Here is a 25,133-nt window from a genome sequence, read left to right as displayed (position 1 = left end):
AATGACCTTTGATCCATCTAAATATCACTCTCAAGTAGATGAAGGAGCAGGTAACTCATGAGCCTCTAACATTACTTACTTAACCTACAACATTTATTCGTTACGCCTGCAGACGGCTAGGATTAGAGCAGTGGAGCTGTACATAGCATGCACGCCTAGATGCCCCGCGATGCACTTTGGGCCAGTTCGCATCGCTAGACTGGCGAGCATGAATGCACTAGGACAGCCAAGGGACAGAAGGAATCATTGCCTACCCTATACTCGGAGAAAAGGCATACCTGCAGCCAGAAATGATCCGCGCAATGACTTGTTTGTGCACGAACGGCTACATGCATACATTTCAGTGAGAGACATGTTGTTTGTTGGGATTGGCTATGAATTGCAGTAAGCAAATCAATCAGGCATCAGTTTCGGTTATGTAGAAGTACATATAGACAAGTGCATACCTGCGTATATGTGAAGATACTGGACTGACCGGGACAGTGGAAGTTGCATGCTACAACCTGGCGCCGACAAGCGTTGCAAGCCGAGAAAGTCCGGGGTTATTTCATGGTTATTTGATGACAGGCGCTGACCCACCACAGCCGTTATCGCATGCAACACAGCGGGATTAAGCGCTCGGCTCAAGAAATATTTCAATTTCCTTGTCGCGTGCCTCACTGCATACAAGTCGATTGTCTTCCCTGTCGCACCACCAATTGCCCTGCACTCGACGTCTAGTAAACACTGTGGGCTCGTGGCAACTCTGACTTCATTTTCCACCACCCGAGCCCGGCGACAACTACCCATCGTCATCCCAGTACACTGCTGTCAAGATGTCGTCCCAGGAGAAGCCCCTCCCCTTCGTTTACCAGTTCGCCGCTGGTCAGTACTTGTGCCAACCCTGCCTCGCTACTTCCTCCTGCTGACCGTTCTTACAGGCGCAATTGCTGGTGTGTCGGAGATTCTGGTCATGTACCCGACGGATGTTGTCAAGACACGGTCAGTACTTCTGTTACTGTCGCATGATGCGCACCCCCGATCCTAAGCTGACCATTACCCCGGAACAGACAACAGCTTGCCACCGAGAGCATTGGCATGGTCCAGACCTTCCAGAACATTGTCCGAAACGAAGGCCCCGGCCGTCTCTACCGGTTAGCCGCCCCGATTTTGCGCTGGATTGGGTGAACACTAACAGCCGAGCAGTGGTATTCTGGCTCCCATTCTCATGGAGGCTCCCAAGCGAGCCACCAAGTTTGCTGCCAACGACTCGTGGGGCAAGGTGTACCGCAATGCCTTCGGTGCCCAGAAGATGACACAGGGCCTGTCCATCCTGACCGGCGCTACTGCTGGTGCGACTGAAGCCTTTGTGGTGGTGCCTTTCGAGCTCGTCAAGATCCGACTGCAAGACAAGGCCTCCGGTGGAAAATATGCTGGCCCTGGAGATGCCCTGATGAAGATCATCAAGAACGAGGGTCCTCTGGCTCTTTACAACGGTCTGGAGTCCACCCTGTGGCGTCACATTCTCTGGAATGCCGGATACTTTGGCTGTAAGTCAAACAAAACGAACCCGGGACCTCCCCTGTCAAGCAGTCATTGCTCTATGCTTGGCGTATTTACTCTGCTCTGCAACTACATGTCTAACTCACATAATTATAGGCATTTTCCAAGTCCGTGAACTTCTGCCCGCGGCCACCTCCAAGAAGTCGCAAATTGGCAACGACATTATTGCCGGCTCTATCGGTGGTACCGTTGGTACTATCATGTAAGTTTCTCCAGCCCCTCACTTGAGTTGCTTTTATATTATGAGGCCGATTCTGACCAGTGACCAGTAACACGCCAATGGATGTGGTCAAATCCCGTATTCAGAACAGCCCGAAGGTTGCCGGCGTAGTGCCCAAGTACAACGTAAGCAAAGCCTCCTGTCCTTTTACAGAATCAGTGACTTACCTTAATATTGCAGTGGGCATGGCCATCCGTCTTTATGGTACTGCGCGAGGAAGGATTCGGTGCTCTTTACCGTGGTTTCGCGCCCAAGGTGCTGAGGCTCGGGCCTGGTGGTGGTATCCTCCTAGTTGTCTACACCGGCGTTATGGATTGGTTTAGACAGATGGGCGTTGGGTCTAAGTAAATCGGTCACTTACCCTTGATACCCAGTCAGATAGATGTCTTCGTTTAGATTTCAGGCCCACAATCTCTTTTGGCCTCCAAATACAGGACACTATACAGACACTTCTCAACCGACGTTGCTATGTCTTTGTAGTTCTTGAACGCTCAATCCCCTGCAATCCCATATTGACAACAGCCTCTGATCTCATTGCATATGTCCTCATGCCATCCCTGGCCTCTGCTGATCTAATTGAATACATCGTTCTTCGGGTTCCTCCCGACTAAGACTATGATTTTATAATCGTTGCGTTCACATACCTTCCCCTACACTCCCACAATCTTCTCAAAGATATTGCAGAGCCTAAATAAATCATGCAAATCATATTCCTAGATTCGCACCTTTACAACACCTCGCGACCCTCACTGCCTCAGCCGGGCCGGATTACACTGTTTCTGCGGGCTGTAACTCCTTAAAAGGTTTGGCAATCTGGTATGTGACCCATCACACTTGTTTGCCTTTTCAATCTTCTTTGCCCACCACCGGTGATGCTCCGCCTGCTGTTGGTATTGCTGCCATCCTACACATAGGGGGCCAATACGATGATATAGCTACATCTTCCGTCAAATCACCCAACACCTGTGAACTTGCCTTCAAGTACAGCCTATATCCTTCACACAGTAGTGATCCAGGGGCAACTGAGAGTACCACCGAAAAAACCGTCGAATAGGCAGACTTTTCAAAATAACCCGGGGAAAATCTTGAAGTATCGACTGTTAACCTTGATTTCAGGCTATTCCCCCTGAACAGATCTTCCAGGCCAGTTGAGCCATCCCGACATATTGCCCCTATCTGCCATATTCCTTCAACCTTTGGCAGTTCAGCTCAGCGTCGACGCCAGTCGATTCAGCCTAAAGTTCTCTCCACGCCGAGGGCCCTGGGGTGAGCATACTCTCGGCTACTGACCGAAAGTCACCCCATTACGATACATATTCATCCAACTTGGTGAGTCCCAGCCGTTCCATCTTCACGACTACATTCAATGGCCAGTATTTACATCCTGCCTGTGCCACCTTCGTTAAACTCTCATCTTCCACTTGATTCTGCTTTCCTACTGACTCCTGGTCCCTGGATTGCTTTTTCTTTGACAAGCTCTTTGCCTTCTTTCATTTCCCAGCTGACCATCTAAGAAGTCACATGGATGTTGTGAGCTCCTAGGATAGGTAAGTGTAATATTTCACTGCGATCTTCATGGCTACCACATAACAATCCTCACGCTTATCCCCTTCCTTCTCTCGCAGGACTTGGCACTTCTTTGACAGTTGGGGATCTATCCTTCTCTTGCGAGGCAGCATACGCTTTCCCATCTTTTCTAAAATCACCTATGATCTCAATCTGTTTCATCCACGAGCACTCTTAGATACCAAGGTGAGGTCGAGGTAAGTTATCTTGTATTGATATACGAAAACCAGCCTCATCGTCACCAACACCGTCACCAACATCGTCCGTCCCTTCCACAACTGTCCCTTCCAATGTGGTGATCTCCCGACTGCCAGTCAACATTAGGAAGGTGCTTCATAGTCTCTTATCTATCATCACACAACACCCTGATTCTGCATCGTTTTACCATCATACCTACGTTCTTTCCCAACACATCCAAACAGCAGACCCTACCAGACTCCTCTCAAACCTGGCTTTCATTTCTGAAGTGGATTTCCATTCCTGAATCATTTTACCAGATTCATGGTTCTCATCCGTTCAGCGTCACGCTAAGTCAACTACATTCACTGCGCCCCCAAGTTCAATATGGGATTAATGGAACATTGGAGCGATGAGGAGGACCCGGACAACGAGAGCGATAGCGGTGAGACCGTAATCGCGAACAAGAGTCGATGGGATCTTGAATTTGATGACAGCAATGTGTCGACCGCCCCAGAGACTGTAAGTAGTCATCAAGACAGCGGCGAAGGCCCCAGCAGACGGGCCCAGGCTGCAGGTGGTTCGCCAGACGATGATGGCGACGACTCGGATAATGGAAGCAACAACTCTGGAGGTGCTACCAGGGACAATGGTGAAGGTCCCAGCAGATACAACGGTGAAGGTCCCAACAGAGACAACGGTGAAGGTCCCAGTAGACTGCCTCAGGCCGCAGGCGGCGCACCAGACGATGGGGGCGGCGACCCAGGCGATAGCTCGAGCGACGACAGCATCGACTCTGGTTACGTCTCAGATGGCAGAGGCAGAAATTCTGGAGACGATGATGAAGATGAAGACACTGATGGTAAGTGCTTCAAGTCAAGTTGCAAGTCTGGTTCAGCTAAAAACATCCCCTTTTAGAAGACGCTAATGACCGTGACGAGTCTGTTATGCCGGATGTCATCGAAGATGATAGTGACGACAGTGATTCAGCCTGCCACTCCGACGATGGAGATGATATCGCTCTGTGGCCCCATGAGAGACTCATCGTCGAGTACCGCCGAAAGGTCGACAAGATAGGAGGCATCAGGAGAAAGGGTAAAAAGCGCATCAGAAAGTTGAACAGAACGATCCAAACATTGCGAAATTGTGTCACAGAGAAGAACAGTTCGATCAGAGATCTCGAGGGGCAAATCAGAGATCTTGAGCAAGAGACCCAAGAACTAAGAGATCGCCAGAGGGGGATCCGACCTCCTCCCACGCCATGGACCACGCTGTGGCAACAGGGCCGGCCCTACCTCTCTGAGATTTACAGGGAAGCTTGCAAGCAGCTCAACATGTCACAGGTTCCCACCAACGTCCATCCCCAGCTCACCCTGTCGCTTCGAGAGCTCAGCCAAAGGCAGATGAACGCTGCATATGGCCTTGACGGTGGCGGTGGCGGAGACGGCAACGGAGACGGCAATGGAGACGGCAACGGAAACAGGGCCGACAATATGTCTATTAATAGCGAAGGCGACGACGGTGATGGTGACAGCGACAATGAGTCCGACCTGTTCGTCCGACAAGAGTCGTCCGCACCACCCGCTGACCGGGATGAGATGCCGTTCAGACCCTTCAATTTCAACGGGCTCCCTCGCGAGGTTCAAGAGCAGATCTTCCGGTATCTCTTTGTCAAGACGGATCTTGTTCACTGTCTTTCCCGCTTGGACCCCCGCAATCCTCCCCTGACTCCTAGACCACTTCATCGCTTCTTCTGGGGCGGCAGTCAGCGACAGTGCTCCGTCACATTAGCTCACCGGCCCAACAGCGTTCTCCGGCTACTGCTGATCTGCAAGAGATGGCTGTATATTGGTGTCCATGCATTCTACGGTCTAAACACCTTCGCATTCGTAAGTCTTGGAATTAGAGATGCCAACAAGCAAGCTAACATTGTCTTAGTCGTCTTTAGGAGAGCTGGGCCGCTTCATGAAAGGCAGCGGCTCTCGTTTGGAGCGAATCGTGAACGTGGAGTTATTCTGTAAGATACAAACCAGCGTCCTCCCTACATCAGGCCCTACTGACTTTCCTAACAGGGCACGGAGCTATCATGCCTCGCCACCCATCGCTTGTTAACCAACGAACTTTGCCCCTTCAGTTCTTCTGCGATACCCGGCGTCTCAAGACACTGGTGGTAAGTAAACTCTAAGCCAAATCTAGCAATTGTCTGTCACTAACCCATGTTAACAGGTCCATCTCCAAGAGCGTAGGTTCACTGCATCTTTTGCCCGCTTGGAGAACGCAATGCTAATCAAGGATTCCCAGAGGATGAACGACGAACTCGCAGAAAGTACGAGATACAAAAGGAGGACGACAATGGAAACGACAACAGCGGCGTTCCATACGCTGGATCAAGGCTTGACCTGAAGGATCCATTCAAAGTGCTGATGGAACAGACACGAATTCAGCCTAACCACCGACAGTACCGCAGCATTCGAACAATGCATGGACTTGGTAAACGGACACTGGCCCATCACTCTCAGAAAAAGAAGAACTAACCGTGTACGTGCAGATTTCGTCTACCAGCTCCGAGGCATGACCTGGGTCAGAATACGCGAAGCCCAGGGCCCCGTTGCTCGTCAGAAGATTCGCGACTGGAGTGTCGTCGATGACATCAACGCTGTTGCCACACTCCCCAAGGAACCCGGCTACGCATTCGCATCCGAGCTGGATAACCTCTCGCCCATCGCAGGACTTGGCAACTTTGTGCCAACCGATGATGACAAGGATATCGTCAGAATATGGTATGCCGACGATGATCCCATGAGAGAAATCCTTGGCATGGATGATGACGGCGATACCATCAGCGTTGTCAGCAGTGATGCGCGCTCTACCCCGTCCATATCCGATCATTCTGATGATGGCGGATCCGACGATGATGATGACCCCAATACTCCATCTGTTGATGGTGGAGGTGACAATGACAGTGGTGTTGACGTCGACATGAATGATCTCGATGATAGCGGCATTGATGTCGACATGGCTGACGACAGCGACAATCGCGACAATACCCCATCGGATGCAAGCAGTACCCTGGGTGATGACGGTAACGATCTTGAAGACCCAGAGGAGGATGATGCTGCTCTCGACGGCATCAACGACGGTCTTGATCAAATGGATATGGGTGACGAATCGGAAAGCATCGACGAAGATGCTGGGGATGATAACATGGACAATGTCTCAACGACTACTGATAGTAGCGGCGATTCTGACGACAGTTCCCGCCCCAACGACACTGGACTTACTGGGATTACTTCCGACTACTCGTCAGCGGTAAACGCTGTCAACTTGGGCCAGAGCTCTCGCAACCGGTCCAATACCGTATCATCCTCCGCAGCCGATGCGGGCGATGACGCAGGCGACCTAGGTACCATTGAAGACGACAAGAACGAAGAAGAAGAGAAGGAAGACGAGGGCGATCTAGACGGCGACAACAATAAAGATCGTGCTGGCAGCGAACAGTCCTCCCTGTTTGTGCCTCAAAACAACGACGACGACTTGTCCGTCAAGTCAGAACAGGCCCCTACACACATCAAGACGGACAGCGACGAGGAGAAGCACAAGATCATCGATCTTACCAGCGACGACAGTGGCGGCCCGAGCCGTGCTGCTGCAGGAGATAAGAGCGACGCGTCAGTCGTGATCAAGAACGAGAACACTGGCAGCGGCAGCGGCAGCGACCCGGGCCCCTCGAGACGGGGACCCCTTGTCGGCGCGAACCGCGACGTGCCCATGGAGATTGACTCCGACGAGCACGACAACAAGCCGCCGCAAGATACCGACAGTACCATGGATAACTCAGACGCCGAGAGCGGCAGAAGTAGCTGGCAGGATGCCCAGTCCCGTTCGCCTTCCGCCGCTGCCTCTTCTCCTTCCATCGCCGGTTCTTCGAGTTTCTTTAGGCGCAGACGCTACAGTCCAGGCCCTGGAAGCGGTATGCAGCGCAGCCCGAAGCGCCAGCGCACTCAGACCCCGTCCGAATCCGGAAGAGCTTCAGCTTCCGAAGCAGGAAGTTGCGCAGATTCGCCGATATCCATTGATGATTAACTCTTCCCATTTTCCTTATTATCATCACGGGTCAAACCATTTGCGATGAATTTCCCCGAATCCAAATCATTCACTGATTTATCTGTTTTATCTCTGTACTACCATATCAGCCTCCACCATCGGCGAGCACATACAGACACATCTCGCGATGTGGATACGGACCAGTTGAGTTGAAACAACCGCTGCTGCTCAACTTGGGTAGTTTACTGGATCCTCTCTGCATCATCATGAGATACCCCGTGTTTTCTACTTCACCGAACGATACCCATTGCGAATCAATTTTACGAGCACATTCTTCTCACCACGACAGACCGGATACTGGAAGCCGGAGAGTCCCTACCTCTCAATTCTGAGATGGCGGTCGCCCATGAACAAGGGGTGGTTTTGATTTGCGATGAGTTACAGGCAACCAATGGACCAAATGGAGTCTGCGTCTTCATTCATGAAACTAGTTTCTTACTTCGGATAGCCTTAATATTCAGATCTCCGTTCTCTTATGACTTGAAATGTGGTTTCTTGATCGCTAAAACGTGGTATCTAGTCGAAAGTAATCTTCTTGCCCTCAAACTTGGCATTCGCCATCTTCTCCTTCGCAGCCTTGGCCATATCCCAAGAGGCGTGCAGGGGTCCAGTATCATCTCGTTTTGGCTTTGCCGGTAGCTTGGGAGCAGCTTCAACAGCCGGCTCGAAACGAGGCTTCGGGCCGTCAAAGCTGCGCGGGGCTCTTCCCAGAGCCGCGTCCCTAAGAGCGCGGCGGTTAAGCTTGAGCGGAGCCGCCGAGTCGTCGAAATTGCGACGGGCAGGCTTGGGCGGGGCCGGGGCCGGTGCCGAATCGTTGAAATTGCGTTGCCGATCGGGATGGACGCCCTCGGGCGCTGGTTCTGTCGGCTTCGCCCGTTTCTCAAACGCGGACTTGATGCCCTGCTTCCAAGGCGCGCCGTGCTCGTTGCCGACGGCGCCCCTCTTGGCATCCCAGCCATCGTCTCTCGAGTCCTTGGGCTTGTTGAGATGCTTGGCTTCCTGCTTGAACTTCTTCTCCCAGATGGCTTGGCGGGCGCGCTGGCCACGCCGGTTATTGCGCGCAGGAGCAACATCCACGTCAGAAGCATCGCTTTCGCTACCCGAGATGTAGCCACCCATTAACGAAGGCAAGAAGGTAGAGTCCCCAGGTCTTGAAGGGGCAGCCTTCGTTGCGCGCGCCTTCTTGGGCGGTGGCGATACCGCTTCGCTCGAGGCATCACTTTCCTCCTCCTCCTCCTCTTCTTCCTCCTCCTCCGCTTCTTCCTCATCTTCCTCGTCTTCTTCATCTTCGTCCAGGTCTACGGCAACACCGTCGTCATCTGCATCGGATTCTCCCCCAGAGAAGTAGTCAGACGGACCTCGAACTTCGGCCTGCGGACCTTTCTTAATGACCGCAGAGCGACTATTCTGCAAATCGTTCTCGTCACTTTCCAGGTCATCTCCTTCAGAGTCGCTTGAACCACCAAGCAGGGCCTCATATCGGGAAAGAGCCTTCTCTTCCTCATCTTCGTCGCCGGAATGGTGTCCCTCATCACCAGAAACACCTCCCCATTCCTCCTCGTCGGACTCGGCAGGTTTCTTTTGCGTCTTCGCCTTCGTACTCTCGACGGCGGTCTTGGCTTTGCGCGCCGGCTTCTCGTCCCTGTCATCGGCCTGTTCCTCCTGCTCCTCGCGTCCGGCCTTGCCCTTGGCCCCCTTGGCCCCTTTGCCCGGCAGATCGACACGCAGGGCTAGGCAGGTGGCCTTGACGGCCTCGTCCAGCACGTCCTTGACCTGCTTCCTGTTACAGAGCCCGCTGGTGACATTGTGCAGGGCGCTTCGTTCCTCCTCGGTGATGTTGGGCTTTGGCACGGGCTTGATGGTGTCGGGCAGGTTGGGCGACTCGGCGACGCCTTTGATTTTGAGCAATTGAGTGCACAGGATCGCATGGGCGGCTTGGTGGAGGTCCAGACTCTGTTTTTTGTTTCGTGTATTAGCATGGTGACGCGCAACATAGATCTGGGAGTAATTGCGCACCTTCAAGACGGCTACCTCCCTCTCCAATCGCTCGACCTTGTCCGCGTTGGCCTCGCGAACTCTCTTGGCCAGGCGTTGCCGTTCGAAGCCTTTGGAGGTCTTCAAAGCGCGAAAAAGCTTGATTTCGAGATCCTGGAGCTGCGCATCCAGCTTAGGCTCGTATCTCTTTCGTTTGACCATTTTGTGTATTATCTGTGTTGTCGCCCAGGGTGTTTTGGGCGGAATTGCAGGCGCTTCTCAAGTCTCAACTGATAAGATCGCTACAAAAATTTAGCCTTAGCTCTTGGATCGACCCTTGGAGGTTCGTTGCCAAGCCCGTTGCACTTTAAAGTGGGTCGATCAAACTACTCGGCAAAGCATTGAAGCTTATCACAACTACCAGTGGTTTGGAAGTCCTGCACACGGCACATCGCGGCAGCTCCTTCTCCTTCTCCTGAAGTCGCCCCGTCTTTGATTCACTATGGCCTGGACTCTCATATCGCCGTTATTAGCATTTGCAACAAAGGCCAAGCCATGAGCGCCAGCAATCATCCATGTCCGTCGTCATTCAATCCACTGAGGGGTACGGCAAGCATCGTAGCGGGGTCGCTGCGCCTGTAGCTTTCGAGACACAGGCACAGACATGGATGCTTCGAACCAAGTCCAACAACCAACCCCTGATGAGAGCAAGACAGCCAGCCTCCTGTCATGGCAATAAGGAATACACATCAAACTCTTCTTTCTAAACCGATCCTTGCAGCTGCGGAATGTTCTCTTCTGATCGTTGGACTTGCCTGAATAACTAGCTTTCTCGCTCTCGGGTTAGGAGTACTGACGAAATGGAATCAGGAGATGTATCATCCCCTTGATGGCGACAACGCTGCCCTTGGTATTAAAGGTAGGTCCTTTCCGCAATGGAATAATCAACAGGCCTAATTGTTTATTTAATTAGGCATTAAATCTAGTAGGATAAGCATTATGTACCTACTTGGATAAGCGTTATATTACGCCACTAAATATCCCCTATTCCATACATCACGATACGATATGGTGGGGGCAGCGCTGTCGCCATCAAGGGGATACGGAGAGCACTCGTCTCCCGTTTAAACTCACTGCCGTTTGCTACCTGGCCTGTATCAAGTAACGCCACATGCTGGCAGGTAATAGCTTGGCAAGACTGGATACCCGAGATCATGACACTATGGATATACGCTAAGTAGGCAAATGCTCCATCCGAAGTCAAGTGGAACCTCGGTATTTCTAAGCAAACATCCCAAGTACCCTTTAAAAGGTGAGTGACGTACTCGAGAAATTTGCTTAACCCTCAAGTGTATCTTAAAAGCCATACCTCAATCCTGGAGTAGCTATCATATCAATCTTGAAATAATGTCTTCTTCTCAGGCAACAGCCAGCCCATCAGTAGCTGCCGGCGACATCTTCAATGTCAATGGCATGGTTGCGGTGGTGACAGGTGGCGGCACAGGTATGTTTTGCCGTCAAGTTCAGTTTTGACTTCCAAACGCTAACTTCGTAACAGGGATCGGCCTGATGATGTCCAGAGCCTTGGCGGAGAACGGAGCTGCCAAAGTATACATCCTGGGGAGACGCGCAGACGTCCTGCAGGAGGCCGCGAAGACCGTCGGCCAGCCGTCCGTCGTCGTCCCACTCGCCTGCGACGTCACGTCAAAGGACTCCCTGAAGGCCGCCGTGGACCAGGTCAAGCGGGAATCCGGCTTCGTCAACCTGCTGGTGTGCAACTCGGGCGTGAGCGGGCCCTCGACCAAGCGTGCCAGCCCGGACATGAGCGTCGCCGAGTTCGCCGAGGAGAACTTCAACGTGCCCATCGAGGACTTCACGCAGACCTTCGCGGTCAACACGTCGGCCGTGTGGTACACGACGATGGCCTTCCTGCCGCTGCTGGACGCGGGCAACAAGAAGGGGAACGTGTGGCAAAAGTCGCAGGTCATCGCCACGAGCAGCATCGCGGGCTTCAACAAGGTCAACACCGGCGGCTTCGCGTACGGCCAGTCCAAGGCGGCGTGCACACACCTCATGAAGCAGCTGTCGGTCAGCCTGCCGACCTTTGACATCCGCGCCAACGTCATCTGCCCGGGCCTCTACCCAAGCGAGATGTCTGCCCCCATCATCGAACGCCAGGGCGGCTTCGGCAAGGACGCCATCCCGCTAGAGCGCGCGGGCGACGAGCAAGACTTGGCGGGCACCATCCTCTACCTGGCCTCGCGGGCTGGCGCCTACTGCAACGGGACCATCATTGTGTCGGACGGCGGGCGGTTGACCACATTCCCTTCGACATACTAGAAACTTGCCGAGGGGTTTTCCGGCCTGCATTCACCAAAGCCCCGGGTTGAACCGTCAGAAGACAGGCCGCCTATTGGCACGACCAACACGGGATGAGCATTTGAATACTCGAGAAACATAAAACAAACATTTATATGGTATGATAGCGCTGCTAGTATAAACATTAGATAATTAACCCGGCTTTTTCGCTCCAGAAACTCCGTGCAAGCATTCTCTAAGCCAGATTTCATTTTAAACCCCCCAACAGATCATGTTCCACTCCAAATGCTGTCATAACATCAAGGAAATTCCTTCGGGTTTCCTTGTCTGATGCATTATAAAAACCCCCTAACCATATGGATTATGTTCTCAGCCTTTTTCTCAAAGTGAACATTACACATACACCTAGCACGAGAAACGTCAGTATTCTTGGTCATGGTAAGGATGCATGTGTTGAGAGATGGGGAAGGCAGGAACGTGAGCAACCTTTGCAGATTGTCGCGCCCCATCATTTCCGAAACATGTAGGAATAAGGGAAACGGGATTTTACTTACATGTGCACGTCGCCGTCTCGGTCCGGGGAGGCACGGGGCCGAATCCGGCAAACATACCCCCGGCTGTTGTGGTTGCGCGTGAAATGGCAAAGTATGTTTGACGGCAAACGGGGAAGAAGTGTCCTGTTGAGGAACTTGCTGCCCGTATTCGGCCTTTTGTGTTGCCGCTCCTTCTTCAGCAGCTCTTCGCGCTCCCAGCGCGAGGTGTACTCAGGGTTCTCGGGGGATGCGCGTATTTGCACAAGTTGGCAAACCTGCAGTGGCCCTTCTTCCAGAATCGGCATTCCTTCTGAGACTCGGGACGGTAACTGTCGGGCCCGGCGGGAATGCCAAAAACATTGGTGATTTTCCGAGGGGATTTGTTGCTGTCGCGACGAAACCGAGTCATGGTGAAGAACCTGTTGGGGCTGGATGCAGCTGCAGAGTGGAATGTGAATATGTAGCGAAAAAGGGGTTTTAGAAAGTCCTCCTGAAATATGGAAAAGAAGAACAAAAGGTGTTGTCTAAATAAGAAGAGGCTCCGGGCCGAAATTCTGAAATGCCGCACAGCGCTGAACTGGAATACTGATTGATATATGAGACTGAGAACTGATGGATGAGCAGGGGTAGAGGCACGGGTACTTGTACCGACACACGAAACAACACTTCTTTGCTACTCCTTTGTGTGCGGTCTGGAACTATTAACATTGTTATCAAGGATGAAAGAGATCTTTGGGTTACTGTGGTGTTAATTTCCCCTTTGTTCCGGGTAGGGCAGTATAGCCCATACTAAGCAACACAAGCAAAACAAAACGACCGGTTGTGATCAATGAAGGATGAAAAGAAGGCTTTCAAGCGATCCAAGATTGACAGGCTAATTACCAGATCAAGAAATATAATATTAGTGCTGGAATCTCACGTGGACTAACACGAGGTGCTTGGTGACACAACCACGCTCCGTAATCACCGGGTTTCGTTCCGTGATGTAGTGAACTACTTGAAACTCGAATTCGGCAGCGTGGTATTCTCGCAGTCGTATAAATATATCTACTCTAGAATAGGTGGCGTATTTCTATTGCAGCGATCAGGGTGACTATCTTATTTATACGACTTGATGATATCTTCAGAACATGACTATGCTCCATCATCCTACACAGGCCGGCCGACGCTGGTGGCCTTGGCAGCAGGAGTTTCTTGAGGTTCGCAACAACGAGTAACACTGGCCTGGGATCTAGAGTAACAGAGACTCCCTTGGGCACCCTCGACTACCTATATGATGGCAAGCTACGGTATAGCTAAGGCCTCAAGGATCTCCGAGTTTATAGCAACGGAGAATCACATCTTGTTCTACTAACACCAGAGCTATCTGTTGAATGGGCTCTCTGTACTGCAGTACGGTGTGGGTGATGCAAAATGTAGTATATTGATTCGGCATACTCTTTCTACCTAAGGAGGGGATCTCCAGATCCCTTTCGTACGAGGATCTGGTGGACCGTGCGCGGAGCGCACGTGATCCCCCTTTTCGAGTGTGGCCAGCCCCTGAGCTGGATATACCAACACTATCCATTTGACCAAAAGACACGCCTGGTCCACCCCGGAAATATTCAGATTTACAAATAGCTTGTCAATGTAGATTTTCATATTATTATAGACATTACTGAGCACAACAGTCTTACCATGTATTTACACTATTTTGTTTCCCATCGTGCATAAGCCTATGCTGGACCTCCCCTTGCAACCCCACGCTTGTCTTTCCACGGTATATTTACCACCATCCACGGCAGCCATAGGAGTAAAGGTCAACATATAAAGAGACATCCTCCCTCGGAAGCCCGGTCCCCTGGCCAGAGCAAGAGCCGCTTCCCAACTTATCCCTGGACCTGTCGTCATCATCTCGCAGCGTCGTACACGTGATGTTTCCATTAATGCGGTGCTGAAGCCCCGTTTCGAGTCAATCGTCGAAGACAATCATCCTATCTTTCCTGTCCTGTCAAATCCTCCCAAGTATCCCGGCTTGCCCGCCCCGCGGGTCTTGGTTATGAGGTGGTTGAACATCATGGTGGTATTCAGATGAAAACATGCGTCACAGGAACTATACAGAGAAATATATTTGCGACAAGCAGTCTAATGAGTGATGGGTTCAAAGTAGCAAACGGCTTTATTTAACTATTTAGGAAAACTTTCTCACGTCCCAGCACCCATCCTTCATATTTTGTATGATTGTTTGGCTTTAGCCGTTACGAGAAGAGTAAAGTGGTTGGCTTTAGCCGTGAAGAGAGAAGTAAAGGGATGGCGTTAGCCGTGAGGGAGGAGACTAAACCTGGAACCCAGCAGAGTTTTTGTTCTTGGGGCACAACACTACTTTTTTATATGTCGTCCTTGTCGATTATGGCGACGACGGTTTTACCCTGGAGGTCTGTGTTGCCTTGTTGCAGTGTTTTGAGTCATGCTTTTCCGCCAAGCCCTCGACGTTCCCGGTCAGTACCTGGTGATGCGCGGGGGAGTTCGCTAATTCTGCCTCAGTTAAGTTTCTCCGAGATGGATTCACCTGGCTCGTTTGATTGAGTGGCGGCGGGCTCAACGGGAGAGGTCTTGGACGACCGGGCTGGGGCAGCTGGAGCCTTGGGGGCTGGGGCTGGGGCAGCAGGCGCAGGAGCAGGCCATAGGTATCTTGTGTATAGGTCTTGAATAAGAGGCACAAGAGTAGGTGCAGCCGGAGCTGGAGCTGGAGCTGGAGTTGGAGCAGCTGGATCCCTTGGGGTCTGTGCTGGGGCCGCTGTCAGAGTCGGGGCAGCAGCAGGCGCAGTTGTTGGAGCTGGAGTTGGAATAGTGGCACCCTCGGGCGGAACATGATACTGAAAGCAGTCAGCATACTGGGCTATTGATATAGGAACACATGGGTACATATTATGGGGTACCTACGGTGGCGGCGAATTTAATCTCTTGGATTCTGACCTTCACGCCAGCAAATACGACATCGCGGAGAATATTCTTGGCATTGTCCGCATCCGCTTTGTGCGGGAAGAACAGGACACACAGTCCTAAAGTTTCGTATGTCAGCGAGGCTCATTCATACCAAGGTAAGTCGGCAAGTATTACCGTTGTGGTTGTCGCCGGGCCTGGTTCTCAAGGTCTCCCAGTGCAGTTCGCAGCTGGGGACGCCTTTGCTGGCCAAGAAGTTTCGGAACTGCGTCTTGGTCTGGCCGAGAGCGATGTTGCAAATGTAGGCACCGCGGCCCCGTTTGGTGGCCTTGTTCATGAAAGGTCGGTTGGAGGAATCGAGAATTTTGAAGCTGTACATTTTGTAGAGCTTGTGAGGATGTGGCCTGGGAGAGGTGAGGTAGGAGTGTTGTGGACAGTCTTGTTGTTGACGAATTGTTGATGGCGGATAGACGTGTTGGTTGCGGATGGGAGAACACGACGAGCAAAGCGTTGAGAAGTCAAGAGACGTTTGTTTTATGGGATCTTTGATTTGGTGGTGTATGGAATATCGGCCTCTATTACACAGTCTGCCACTTTGTTCTTTCCTTTCCCAGAACTTCCCATTCTGTGCAGCGGAAAAATTGATTTGTGGGCTTGCCAAATACGAGTGCTCCTTCCTCTGTTGAGCGTGCTTTCCTCGTCTGAGCTAATGTTATAAGCGTAGATGTGTCATGCCTGGGACAGGTAACTTTAAGTAGGTAACAAATATGCATCTGCGGCCCCCCTTTGTGGCTGGATGTTTCATGGGCACTTTCAAGTCGTGCAGATCACAAATCGACTCGGACTTCAAGCAATAGGGCCTTTTCAGATAAAACAACTGGTGTCGTTGTACATTTAGAAGAGGTGTCTATACTTGGGTGGTGGTGTATTTGGTAAATTTGGAACGTTACGACTCCGGCATATAAAACATTGGATGATTAGCAGCCTTCGCAGTGTTGGGATCGATTCCAACCGAATCAAACTGCCATATTGGGGAAGTCAGGCTGCTGGCCTGGTCATTCGTCGAATAGAGGCCGGAAAGACCGAGTGCACGTGTGGTGCATCTCCAGAATTGAGCGAACATGGCTTGATCTCCCCGGGAAGGCACGAGAGGGCCCAGAATCCCCTCGAAGCGTGTAGCGGGTCCACCGTTCTGTTTGTTCTTACGATTTTGATGCAAGCATGCAGCATATGGTTTTGGTAATCTGTCTACATGTAGCCTCTCTGTTGAGCTGTTGGCATGTGCGTGATAAGATGGAGCCATGTGACAGACTTCATTGACTTGTTTTGTCCGAATTACCCACGTCCATCGAAGTATTGATGGTATCCTGGGAGGGCACCTGTGCTCCTGAGAGAGGTAGTACTAGAAATAACTGTTGGGTGTGGGGTATCCATTGAAAGGGGGCGGACTCACAGGCTGCGCAGCCAAGACGCATACGAAAGACACCAGTCCTCGAGATCAACTAGGATACCGTTGTAGGTCTTCCCGATTTAATCAGTTTATGTCAGAATTGGTATAGCAGAAGGCCATGGCATTTCCATGAGACATAGGTAGGTACCAAGTAGCCTCCCCTGCTACCTTGGCGCACAGTAATCAGTCCCGAAGCAAAGCCTTCCTCTCTATCAACAGCCGAGCAGATGCTACCAAATACCCAGAGCACCCAAAGAGGCTATTCGTAGGTGATGATGCCCAGAGTGCGGGCCTTGCTCTTGTCGTGCACCTTGACTTTGGACAACACCTCCTGCATGATCAGCTCATCCCGCGCAGAAACGATGGCGAGGATAATGCTGTTTTCCTTCTTCACATATCTCTCAGCCAAGCCGTTTGCGACATCACTACTCGCCGCTGACTTGTTGTCGTCTTTCGGATGGTAGAAGCCAGGGATATCTACGAGCGTGACACGCGAAGAACGTCCTCGGATACGTGCATTTCAGATACAAAAGACCAGATTTTGATCCTCAACCTACTGGTGCCGCTGTCCGTTTACGGGACGGTTGGCTGCCCGGGTAGAAATCGGCACACGGATTTCTTGGAGGCCCTTTTGGCGTAAGGACTGCTGCAACTTATGGAGAGCCGGCTTTCCTTTCAGATTAACCCTTTGATGGCGACAATACTGCCTTTTAGTATAACAGGTACTTTCCACACACAACGGACAATCCTATTTGTCTAATCAGGCATCACATCCAATAGAATAAGTATCATGCCAAGTGGGATAAACGTTATACAAGGGCACTAAATCTTGCCTACCTATGTGTGTAGGACGGCCTGGTATGATGAGGACAGCGCTGTCGCCATTAAGGGGATGTTCGGAGTAACTTGTATCAGATTGGCGGCAGGTTGGTATGAGTTGGTTCTGAGAAGGGGGAGGACTACGTGTAATATTTGACGTTATGATAGTGTAAGCCACCAAGACTCGTGAGTTGTTGACGTCCATAAGTAAATACATAAAGAATGGAAGAGGAAGAATCCGAATGGAGTCTGGAACCCGCCAAAAGCTGAAACCTCAAAGCTCCTTGAGATCCACATCCACAGGCTCCACTGCATCTCAGCTCCGCCTTACTTGAGCCACCCACTCTCATGCCCCATTCTCTGTTGGTTATCACACAGCTGGATACTTGTTTTCGGCTGGGGAATCACCTGGGCGAAACAGACGAACACGTCTCGCGCCAAGGTCAATCAAGAGCTGAAGAGTTGGATTCCAATCGTGGCCGCGTAAATACCGTGTTTCCAAATGGCCACTGAGTGAACGGCTAAGCGGCATCTAGACCGCATCGTAAGTGGGCATGGAGGAACACGGTCCCGGCTGCGATCAGTGGGATACAACACTTTCGCGGTTCTGATCTACCGCCTGTGGACCGCCTCAAGCCAGACCCTCAAGGGTCCAAAGCGGCGTTTTGTGACAACTGTACAGAGAGATTACTGTTTTGTCTCGATCGTCTCGTCGCTCAGCCTTGTGCCACGTGGGACTCATAGCAAAAACACCTGCAAATAGGGAAGCATGAACGCATTCCCGTCTGATCAACACCTATCAAGGGCTTGGAGAGGCCCGCCCCATGTTTCGCGCGCGGGTCTCGGCAACTCCAGCCGCCCCTGGTGAGCCCTGCTATCCGTTCTTCTGGGATGCTGCCCCCCTGTATGAGGCGGTTCCCTCCGTCATTACAGGGCTATTTATGCAATCTGGCACGGCGGGTCTCGGGCTACGCGGCCCCATGTCGAGGCACGGTTGCACGCCGAGAACAATTAAAAGTCAGGCATGTTTCGATGACTCCTTTTTCAGGAATGAATTCATTTCGTTTCTGCTTCTAGTTGGGCCCTTTGCGCATTTTTTTCTTGTTTCTGTTATTATTTTTACATGTATTTTTTTCCCTTGTTGCTGCACGCATTGAAACCGACTGGAGGAAAATATGGATCGCCGGCCTACGGGAAGAGAGAACATCTCTTCGTCCGACTCCGGCCTGGCCCACGAAGGGCCTCCCGCGCTCCGACCGGCCCGCACTGGTACGGCGCCGTCATCATCGCCGTCCTCGTCAGCATTCCGGGGACATGGAGCCGAGAAGCCATCGACATGGAAGGTCGTCGCCAAGATTCTCCCGAGATGGTTAATGATTGTCGCCGTCTCATTTTCCTTCTACGGAATCTTGTATCACTACTCAAGGTTGCCTGTTTTTACCAAGACCGATAAGCGCGTGTTCAATGGCCTATCAACAGGAATCAGTATTGGGTTGGGTGTGGCTGTTGCGAGCAGTCTCGACGGCATGGTGGGCGATTTGCGATGGTGGATCCTGAGCCGCCGGTTTCGTTCCAGGCACAAGGTCGAGAGCATCCTGCAGGCCGACAGCATGATGTCTCTCTTGAAATTGGCCTACCGAACGCGTCGCAAGTCCATCCACAGTGCCGTCTTTTTCTGGGGTTTCTTGATTCTCGTAAGTCGCACCGCACGTGACTTTTACCCAAGACTTATCACTGATTCATGGCGAGGGATACAGGGATCGCAAGTTACTGTGGCCTCGATAGGTCTATGTTACTCCACTGACACTGCCGAAAAGAACGCCCTGATGGAGCCAGGCACGGTTTTCATTCCGAATCTGTCTTCCATTCAGGCCGGAGATATTGTCAATGATACGACTACGTCACTTGGCGCCCAGCAGTTCATGGCCAACAAGTAAGTTTCCTTAGGGAGGGCGTCCCTGCGGCCATGACCAACTTCCGTCGTTGGCAGTGAGCTAACGAGTATGGCAGTTACGGCATCATTTCTACTGCGTCCAAGCCTGGTAACAATTTCAGTGAAATTCCCCAGGATAGAATGATCGTGCGCCCTGGTGACCCGCCCACGTTCTGCGAGGGCGCCGTGTGCCGCTACCTCTTCAAGGAGTTGTCACTGGACCCTGCACAGCCAGACGACGAAAGTCTTATTTCGGTCACCACGACAAGGACGATCGATGCCACGACAACTTGCAATGCCTGGCCTGTCGTCTCGGGCGGAGACGGCAGCGTGAAGAAGATCTCAGTCGCCATGGACCAAGGCGACAAAGAGGTGACGATACCTGCACTGATCGGCACCAATGCGACAATTTACATGACAGATACGACGCAAAACTGCGGCGACGGCTGTACTCTGCTCTCTGCTTTCGAAGCATCGGCCACGGCGGCGTGGTACTACCAATGCAACGTAACGGTAGGAGCGGTGACCAACGCCACGCGGCCGGAACACCAAGCTAGCAACAGCTTGAGAACCCTCATGGCAGATTCTATCGCGCTGCAGGGCTACGCCGCCTCTTCTTTCGCCGGCGATTCTGAGCCCCAGTACCAGACGTACCCCTCCGAGTCCTTGTTCGGGAGGGCAGTCAACGGCGGTGCCGACCAACTGGCGCAAATCATCTCGCGCTTCACCATCGGTGCCATGGCCTCCTTCGCCGACAACAACAAGTTGATCCAGGTAGATGGCGAAGCGCCTCGACGCGGAGTAGAGCTTGATTTGACGCACCCTGGAATCATCTTATTCTTGTTGCTCCTTATCATAGGTATGACTCTGTTCTTGGAGATATTCATGGCCATCTGGGCCAACCGCGTCGTCATACCGCCCGATAGTCCCCTGGCGGTGGCTCAGGTCCTGCGGGAAATGACGATGAACCGCCCTCATAACCAGCTTAACCTCAAATCCTACCCAACAGGCAAGTCGATGACCGACAGGAAGGGAGAGCCATTGTGGAGGTATCGGAGTACGCTCGTGCCTGGTGTTGGCATGTACGACCTGTACATGGAAGGGTCCGTCTCATATCATAATGGGCAGGATGAGATAGAGATGACCGGATCCTAACCAATTTACTTAGGCAAGGAAGCAGTGTGTAATAGCTTGGTAAAAAGAATTGAGACATGCATCACACCAGAGACCCCGTTGGCGGAAGATTTGAAGAGTTAAAAGAGTGTTGTGACGATTGACATTTGAACTTCAGCAATTCAAACCTCAAGGCTGTTGGCTCAATGCGGTTGTTTTGATACAGAAGGGCGCTAATAATAAACGCCTAGAACTGGCTTGGCCGCCTGGGGATTGGGGCCCCGACCTCAACTCCAGGGTCCAATAGGTATGACCAACGCACCCAGACGTTATTTCCGATTTTCTTCTAGCAAACACTTTGACAACAGAACAGACCTTTACAGGGGCATGTCAAAGCTATGACTGGCAACTCGATAATACTTACTCGGAGAGAGTCCAACAACACTGACATCGTTCGGTCTGCCACATGGGAAAAGGAGCGGCGTATGAGTCATCATTGGGTGCAGCTGGCGGTACATTACATACTGCCAATAATGCGGCGAAGCAGCCTGGAAACCAACCCCGCCGCATTGGCACGACCATCGTATAACCAACATCCATTACACGAGGCTAAGTCACACCGGTCACTTCGAGCCCGATAACGCTAGCTGGGGAATACGCCAGAGAAGGAAGCGATTATTGATTACTGTTCCTCTCTTACCTGACATCTGCAATTATGCAGCAACTATCAGCCGTGGTTGCATCAAAATGGGCTGCGCAAAGCCTTCGGTCCTTGGAGTCAGCCAGAGGACGCTGATTGAGTCACTGCAACCACATATCAATCCAACAAGCATTCGCCATCTTGCCGCCCCAGCCCAACAAGGCATATAAAAAACTTATATTTCTCTCTTCGTTACCTACATTGCACACAGGTCTAGCAACAATACCAAAACGCACTGAAAGGAGGAAGAGAGCAGCACCCACCATTACACGACGCCTCACCACTCAGCGACATGGAGCAGGAGTACGACCTTCTCATCCTCACGGATGCGACAGGATCCATGCACCAATACCTGCCCGCACTCCGACAGGCTTTGCCCAAGATCGTCTCTGTCTCTTGTCTCACAGATGCCTTCTCGCGTATCGGCATCATGGCCTACAGGGACTATGAGCAAACACTGACGGAATGATCAGGATGGCACAACTGCCGGAACGACAACAACAACAACAACGATGGCGACATCACCCGGGAAGGCATGATAGCCTTCGCAAAAGGCTTGCGCCTAGGCGGAGGCTACGATTGGGACGAAGCGGTCAAGACGGGGGCCGCACATGCCTACTCAGTCATGCGTCCGGAGGCTATCACACTGATTATGCTGTACGCGGACGCAGCACCGCACATGAGATGGCATGACGGACGCAACGTGCCACTAGAGCAGGAGAACCTCAAAGCCGATGCTTTTGGGGTCGGATCCTACTTTGTCGATTGGGTATCTGCCTGCCGAACACTCAGTGGCAAAACACATGCTCCGAAATATGCAAAACCAGTACGCTCCCAAGTGTTCTCCATCATCGACAACAGCAGAATCGCTACTGTTGCCCCCTTTGCTTACCTCTCTCACGCCACTCAAGGCTCTTGCTTTTGGATGCGCCAAGCGGCCTCATCAACGACGATCGCATCACTCACTATGGACATTCTCCTTCCCTGGATGGGCGCCGGAAAGCAAGGTGCAGCAGTACCCGAGTCCCATGTTGCAACTGCCCGGCTCATTCGTTATTTGAATGCCGATGACTTCGACCACATGAGCGACGAGGCGGACGAACGAATCGCCAAATACATGCCGTCCAGGTCCCTTCCTAACTATGTGGATCAGTCCAAGGGTACCATTGACGTTGTTGATGTCCAAGACCATTCTATGAAACAGCTGATTCAGCCGCGAGCAACTCCAATCCCGGACTTTTCCAAGCGATATACCCAGGATCGAGGATACGCAAAACTTGTTGTAGATCATCTGCGCAAGATCATTGACGAAGACATTACTTCAATCACCATCAACCCGGTTTTTGGGAGCCTCTGGCGAACCGTCTGCAACGATCGGGATAACCCTGCACGAAACGAGCTACTTGAACGATTCAGCGCAGGTATCCAAGGGATTATGAACAAGGATGATAAAGAGAGAACTACTGCTTGGCTGGAAGAATCGTAAAATTTCTCAGCCGAGATCGAGGCGATTATTCAAGAGGTTGTCGACGAGGATCGCTTCCCCTGCGTCTTTTTGGACCCGACACAAGTGTGGACAGCTGGTACAGATAAGACAACACAGGGGGTTGAAAATGAAGACGCGAATATGGCCACCTGGACCAGAGCAGATCTGCTCGAGATCGGAAGGTCGTGCCACCCCAAGATTCTTCGTCGACTGGGCCGGGCGTTGACAAGACTGAGCTACGTGTCAAGTGCAAATGAGATGCCTGAACACGTCAGAGACATGCCTCAGAATGAGCTCATAAGGATACCACTTGCACTCGCAAAGGCCAAGTACCAGAGGGTCTTCTGGAAAGCCCTTCTCCACCTCGTGGTCCCCGGTACGAAGCTTTCTGGGCGGGCGGCAGCCGTGCTTGCTGCGCTGAGTATCCGCATGGGTATAAGGCCACTGCTTGACGCAGCCGACCAAGAAATGTTAAGTTGGAAGGAGAAGTGGAACAATCTCGAAGTTCCTGAAACATGGAATACCAACTGCATATCACTGCTTCTGGATGCCGACACAAGCTTTACAGAACGCCACAAGAGGAAGGCGGAGGATTCGGTATATGCGACGCTGCTGAAGCCCTCGGACCGAAGACTTTTCGAGCGCCTAGTTGACTACAGTCTCCTCAAGGCCAACATGGATACCTCGTTGACTGCACGAGTTGGTTGGCATCCAGACAAGACTCGAGCGCCAGTGGGCCCGTTGGTCCCGTGTAATGAATGCCACTTTCCAAGATCTGTCACGATCATGGCACCAGGAGGGATCTGCGGGTTTTGCCTGATACCAGACACACATTACACCAGGAAACCCAAATCCGAGGCTCTGCAGCTAAACGTTTCCAAAGATGACGACAATTCCACCTCGATAACTTGGGTCGAGTGCTGTAACGTCGACTGCCGGGCCCAATATGTCGTTTACGACTCGGAAGGACTAAATGTGCGGGCCAAATGCCACTTCTGTCGCAGAGGCAAGACATCAGAGCGCGCGCCGACGGTAGAGTGCAGCAAGTGCCTCAGTCGCATCATATGGCCAGACGAGTATAGACCGGAGGACCTGAACGTTGAAACCTATGAATGCCCAGCATGCGTCGGAGGCTACAAGACAATCGTGGAAGCTGAAACCACATCTAGGCTGTTGTGCAACCAGAATGGAACGAGCTGGTTGCTTCGGAACTCGGACTCCATGATAAAGCATCCGCTTACGAATGAATCCATCTTCAAGACGGTATCGGCCGCCGCGGCGCTGGGGGACTTTGCCGACAAAGTCGAAGTCTTACCTCAGTCGCACAAGGAATCACTGAAGCTAGGCGGCAAGATGGCGAGGAACACTGAGGAGATCAAGGCGTGTCTTCTGGGTGGATCAAATCGCGCAAAGCCGAGTCTGGGACCTGCAGCCTATGCTTCCGAGATTTCAAGAAGCAAGGCGCGGGCTTGCGGCTTGCATGTGGTCGGTCCGGTTGCCCGCAAAAGGTCTGCACTGACTGTCACACCCAATGGTATAATACCAACAAGCCTGGTTGTCTGATCAATGTTGCGGCACTAATATGTCCATTCTGTCGGCGCCAACCCAGTCCAAAGGTAGCTCCTTGAAATTTGGTGGCACTTGCCAATCTAAGAAAAGCCGTCCAGGAGTCTGGATCGTGGCTCTACGCGTGGTGTGTAAGCTGCGGGCATGCGAAGCGGTTTGCCGAACGGGTTTGCGCCAGGGGCGCCCCAGCGGAGCTGACAGGCTGGCGCTGCGACGATTGCCAACCGACGGTGGCTGCTGCCTCCAAGGGCGAGACTGGCGAGATTTTCCGGGAATGCCCTAACTGCGGTGTGGCCACGGAGAAGACAGGCGACTGCAACCACATGACCTGTGTCTGTGGCGCGCAATGGTGTTTTGTCTGTGGCGCGCTGGGCGAAGACTCCAAGGCAGTATATGCTCACACGTCCCAAAGCCACGGCGGCTGGTACGGAGTTGACGGCGGCGACGATGAGTTCGAATTATACGATGATGATTCAGAGGATGAGTGGTTATGATACAGAAGATGAGCGAGTCTATTTTCTATGCGGTGGGTTTCATGATTACTTAAGACAAAAATAAGGAGTGTTGATTCGATTTAGCCCAGTTGTATCCCCTTGATGACGAAAGCGCTGCTCCCACCAGAGTATCCCGTACTGTACACATCAAGTGATCGACTACTGACGTTGGTGCAGTAGTTATTCCGTTAAGTATGTTATTTAATTGGAATAAA

The 25,133-nt window shown here is 52.0% G+C and overlaps 7 protein-coding genes across 7 annotated transcripts; 5 read left to right on the top strand and 2 right to left on the bottom strand.

The window, feature by feature from the left end:
- Positions 1–815: 815 nt before the first annotated feature.
- On the top strand, positions 816–2,104 carry PG997_006189 (uncharacterized protein; the record flags this gene model as incomplete). The annotated part of the gene is made up of 7 exons (XM_066810504.1): positions 816–864; positions 921–981; positions 1,050–1,133; positions 1,186–1,529; positions 1,639–1,744; positions 1,812–1,887; positions 1,943–2,104. Coding segments are annotated over 7 exons (882 nt in total), but the record flags the coding sequence as incomplete, so codon positions are not given.
- Positions 2,105–3,892: 1,788 nt separating this feature from the next.
- Positions 3,893–7,588, top strand: PG997_006188 (uncharacterized protein; the record flags this gene model as incomplete). The annotated part of the gene is made up of 7 exons (XM_066810503.1): positions 3,893–4,367; positions 4,424–5,394; positions 5,444–5,522; positions 5,578–5,675; positions 5,732–5,747; positions 5,798–5,995; positions 6,054–7,588. The coding sequence occupies 7 exons, from the start codon at positions 3,893–3,895 to the stop codon at positions 7,586–7,588; spliced, it is 3,372 nt and encodes a 1,123-aa protein (XP_066669426.1).
- Positions 7,589–8,125: 537 nt separating this feature from the next.
- Positions 8,126–9,805, bottom strand: PG997_006187 (uncharacterized protein; the record flags this gene model as incomplete). The annotated part of the gene is made up of 1 exon (XM_066810502.1): positions 8,126–9,805. The coding sequence occupies one exon, from the start codon at positions 9,803–9,805 to the stop codon at positions 8,126–8,128; it is 1,680 nt and encodes a 559-aa protein (XP_066669425.1).
- A 1,185-nt stretch (positions 9,806–10,990) lies between these two features.
- On the top strand, positions 10,991–11,923 carry PG997_006186 (uncharacterized protein; the record flags this gene model as incomplete). The annotated part of the gene is made up of 2 exons (XM_066810501.1): positions 10,991–11,087; positions 11,142–11,923. 2 exons carry the CDS (start codon positions 10,991–10,993, stop codon positions 11,921–11,923), a joined length of 879 nt encoding a protein of 292 aa, XP_066669424.1.
- Positions 11,924–15,505: 3,582 nt separating this feature from the next.
- Positions 15,506–15,736, bottom strand: PG997_006185 (uncharacterized protein; the record flags this gene model as incomplete). Its single annotated transcript, XM_066810500.1, has 1 exon — positions 15,506–15,736. One exon carries the CDS (start codon positions 15,734–15,736, stop codon positions 15,506–15,508), a length of 231 nt encoding a protein of 76 aa, XP_066669423.1.
- A 3,065-nt stretch (positions 15,737–18,801) lies between these two features.
- On the top strand, positions 18,802–20,714 carry PG997_006184 (uncharacterized protein; the record flags this gene model as incomplete). The annotated part of the gene is made up of 3 exons (XM_066810499.1): positions 18,802–19,320; positions 19,444–19,559; positions 19,637–20,714. 3 exons carry the CDS (start codon positions 18,802–18,804, stop codon positions 20,712–20,714), a joined length of 1,713 nt encoding a protein of 570 aa, XP_066669422.1.
- A 705-nt stretch (positions 20,715–21,419) lies between these two features.
- Positions 21,420–24,918, top strand: PG997_006183 (uncharacterized protein; the record flags this gene model as incomplete). Its single annotated transcript, XM_066810498.1, has 5 exons — positions 21,420–21,449; positions 21,590–21,791; positions 21,846–22,793; positions 22,869–24,392; positions 24,518–24,918. The coding sequence occupies 5 exons, from the start codon at positions 21,420–21,422 to the stop codon at positions 24,916–24,918; spliced, it is 3,105 nt and encodes a 1,034-aa protein (XP_066669421.1).
- Between the last annotated feature and the right edge of the window lie 215 nt (positions 24,919–25,133).

The sequence above is a fragment of the Apiospora hydei genome (assembly GCF_038363865.1).
Source record: "Apiospora hydei strain CBS 114990 chromosome Unknown utg000005l_segment0_segment0, whole genome shotgun sequence".
Taxonomy (NCBI): domain Eukaryota; kingdom Fungi; phylum Ascomycota; class Sordariomycetes; order Amphisphaeriales; family Apiosporaceae; genus Apiospora; species Apiospora hydei.
Note: the sequence above shows the minus strand (reverse complement) of the source record. Positions and strands in the feature narration are given on the sequence as shown.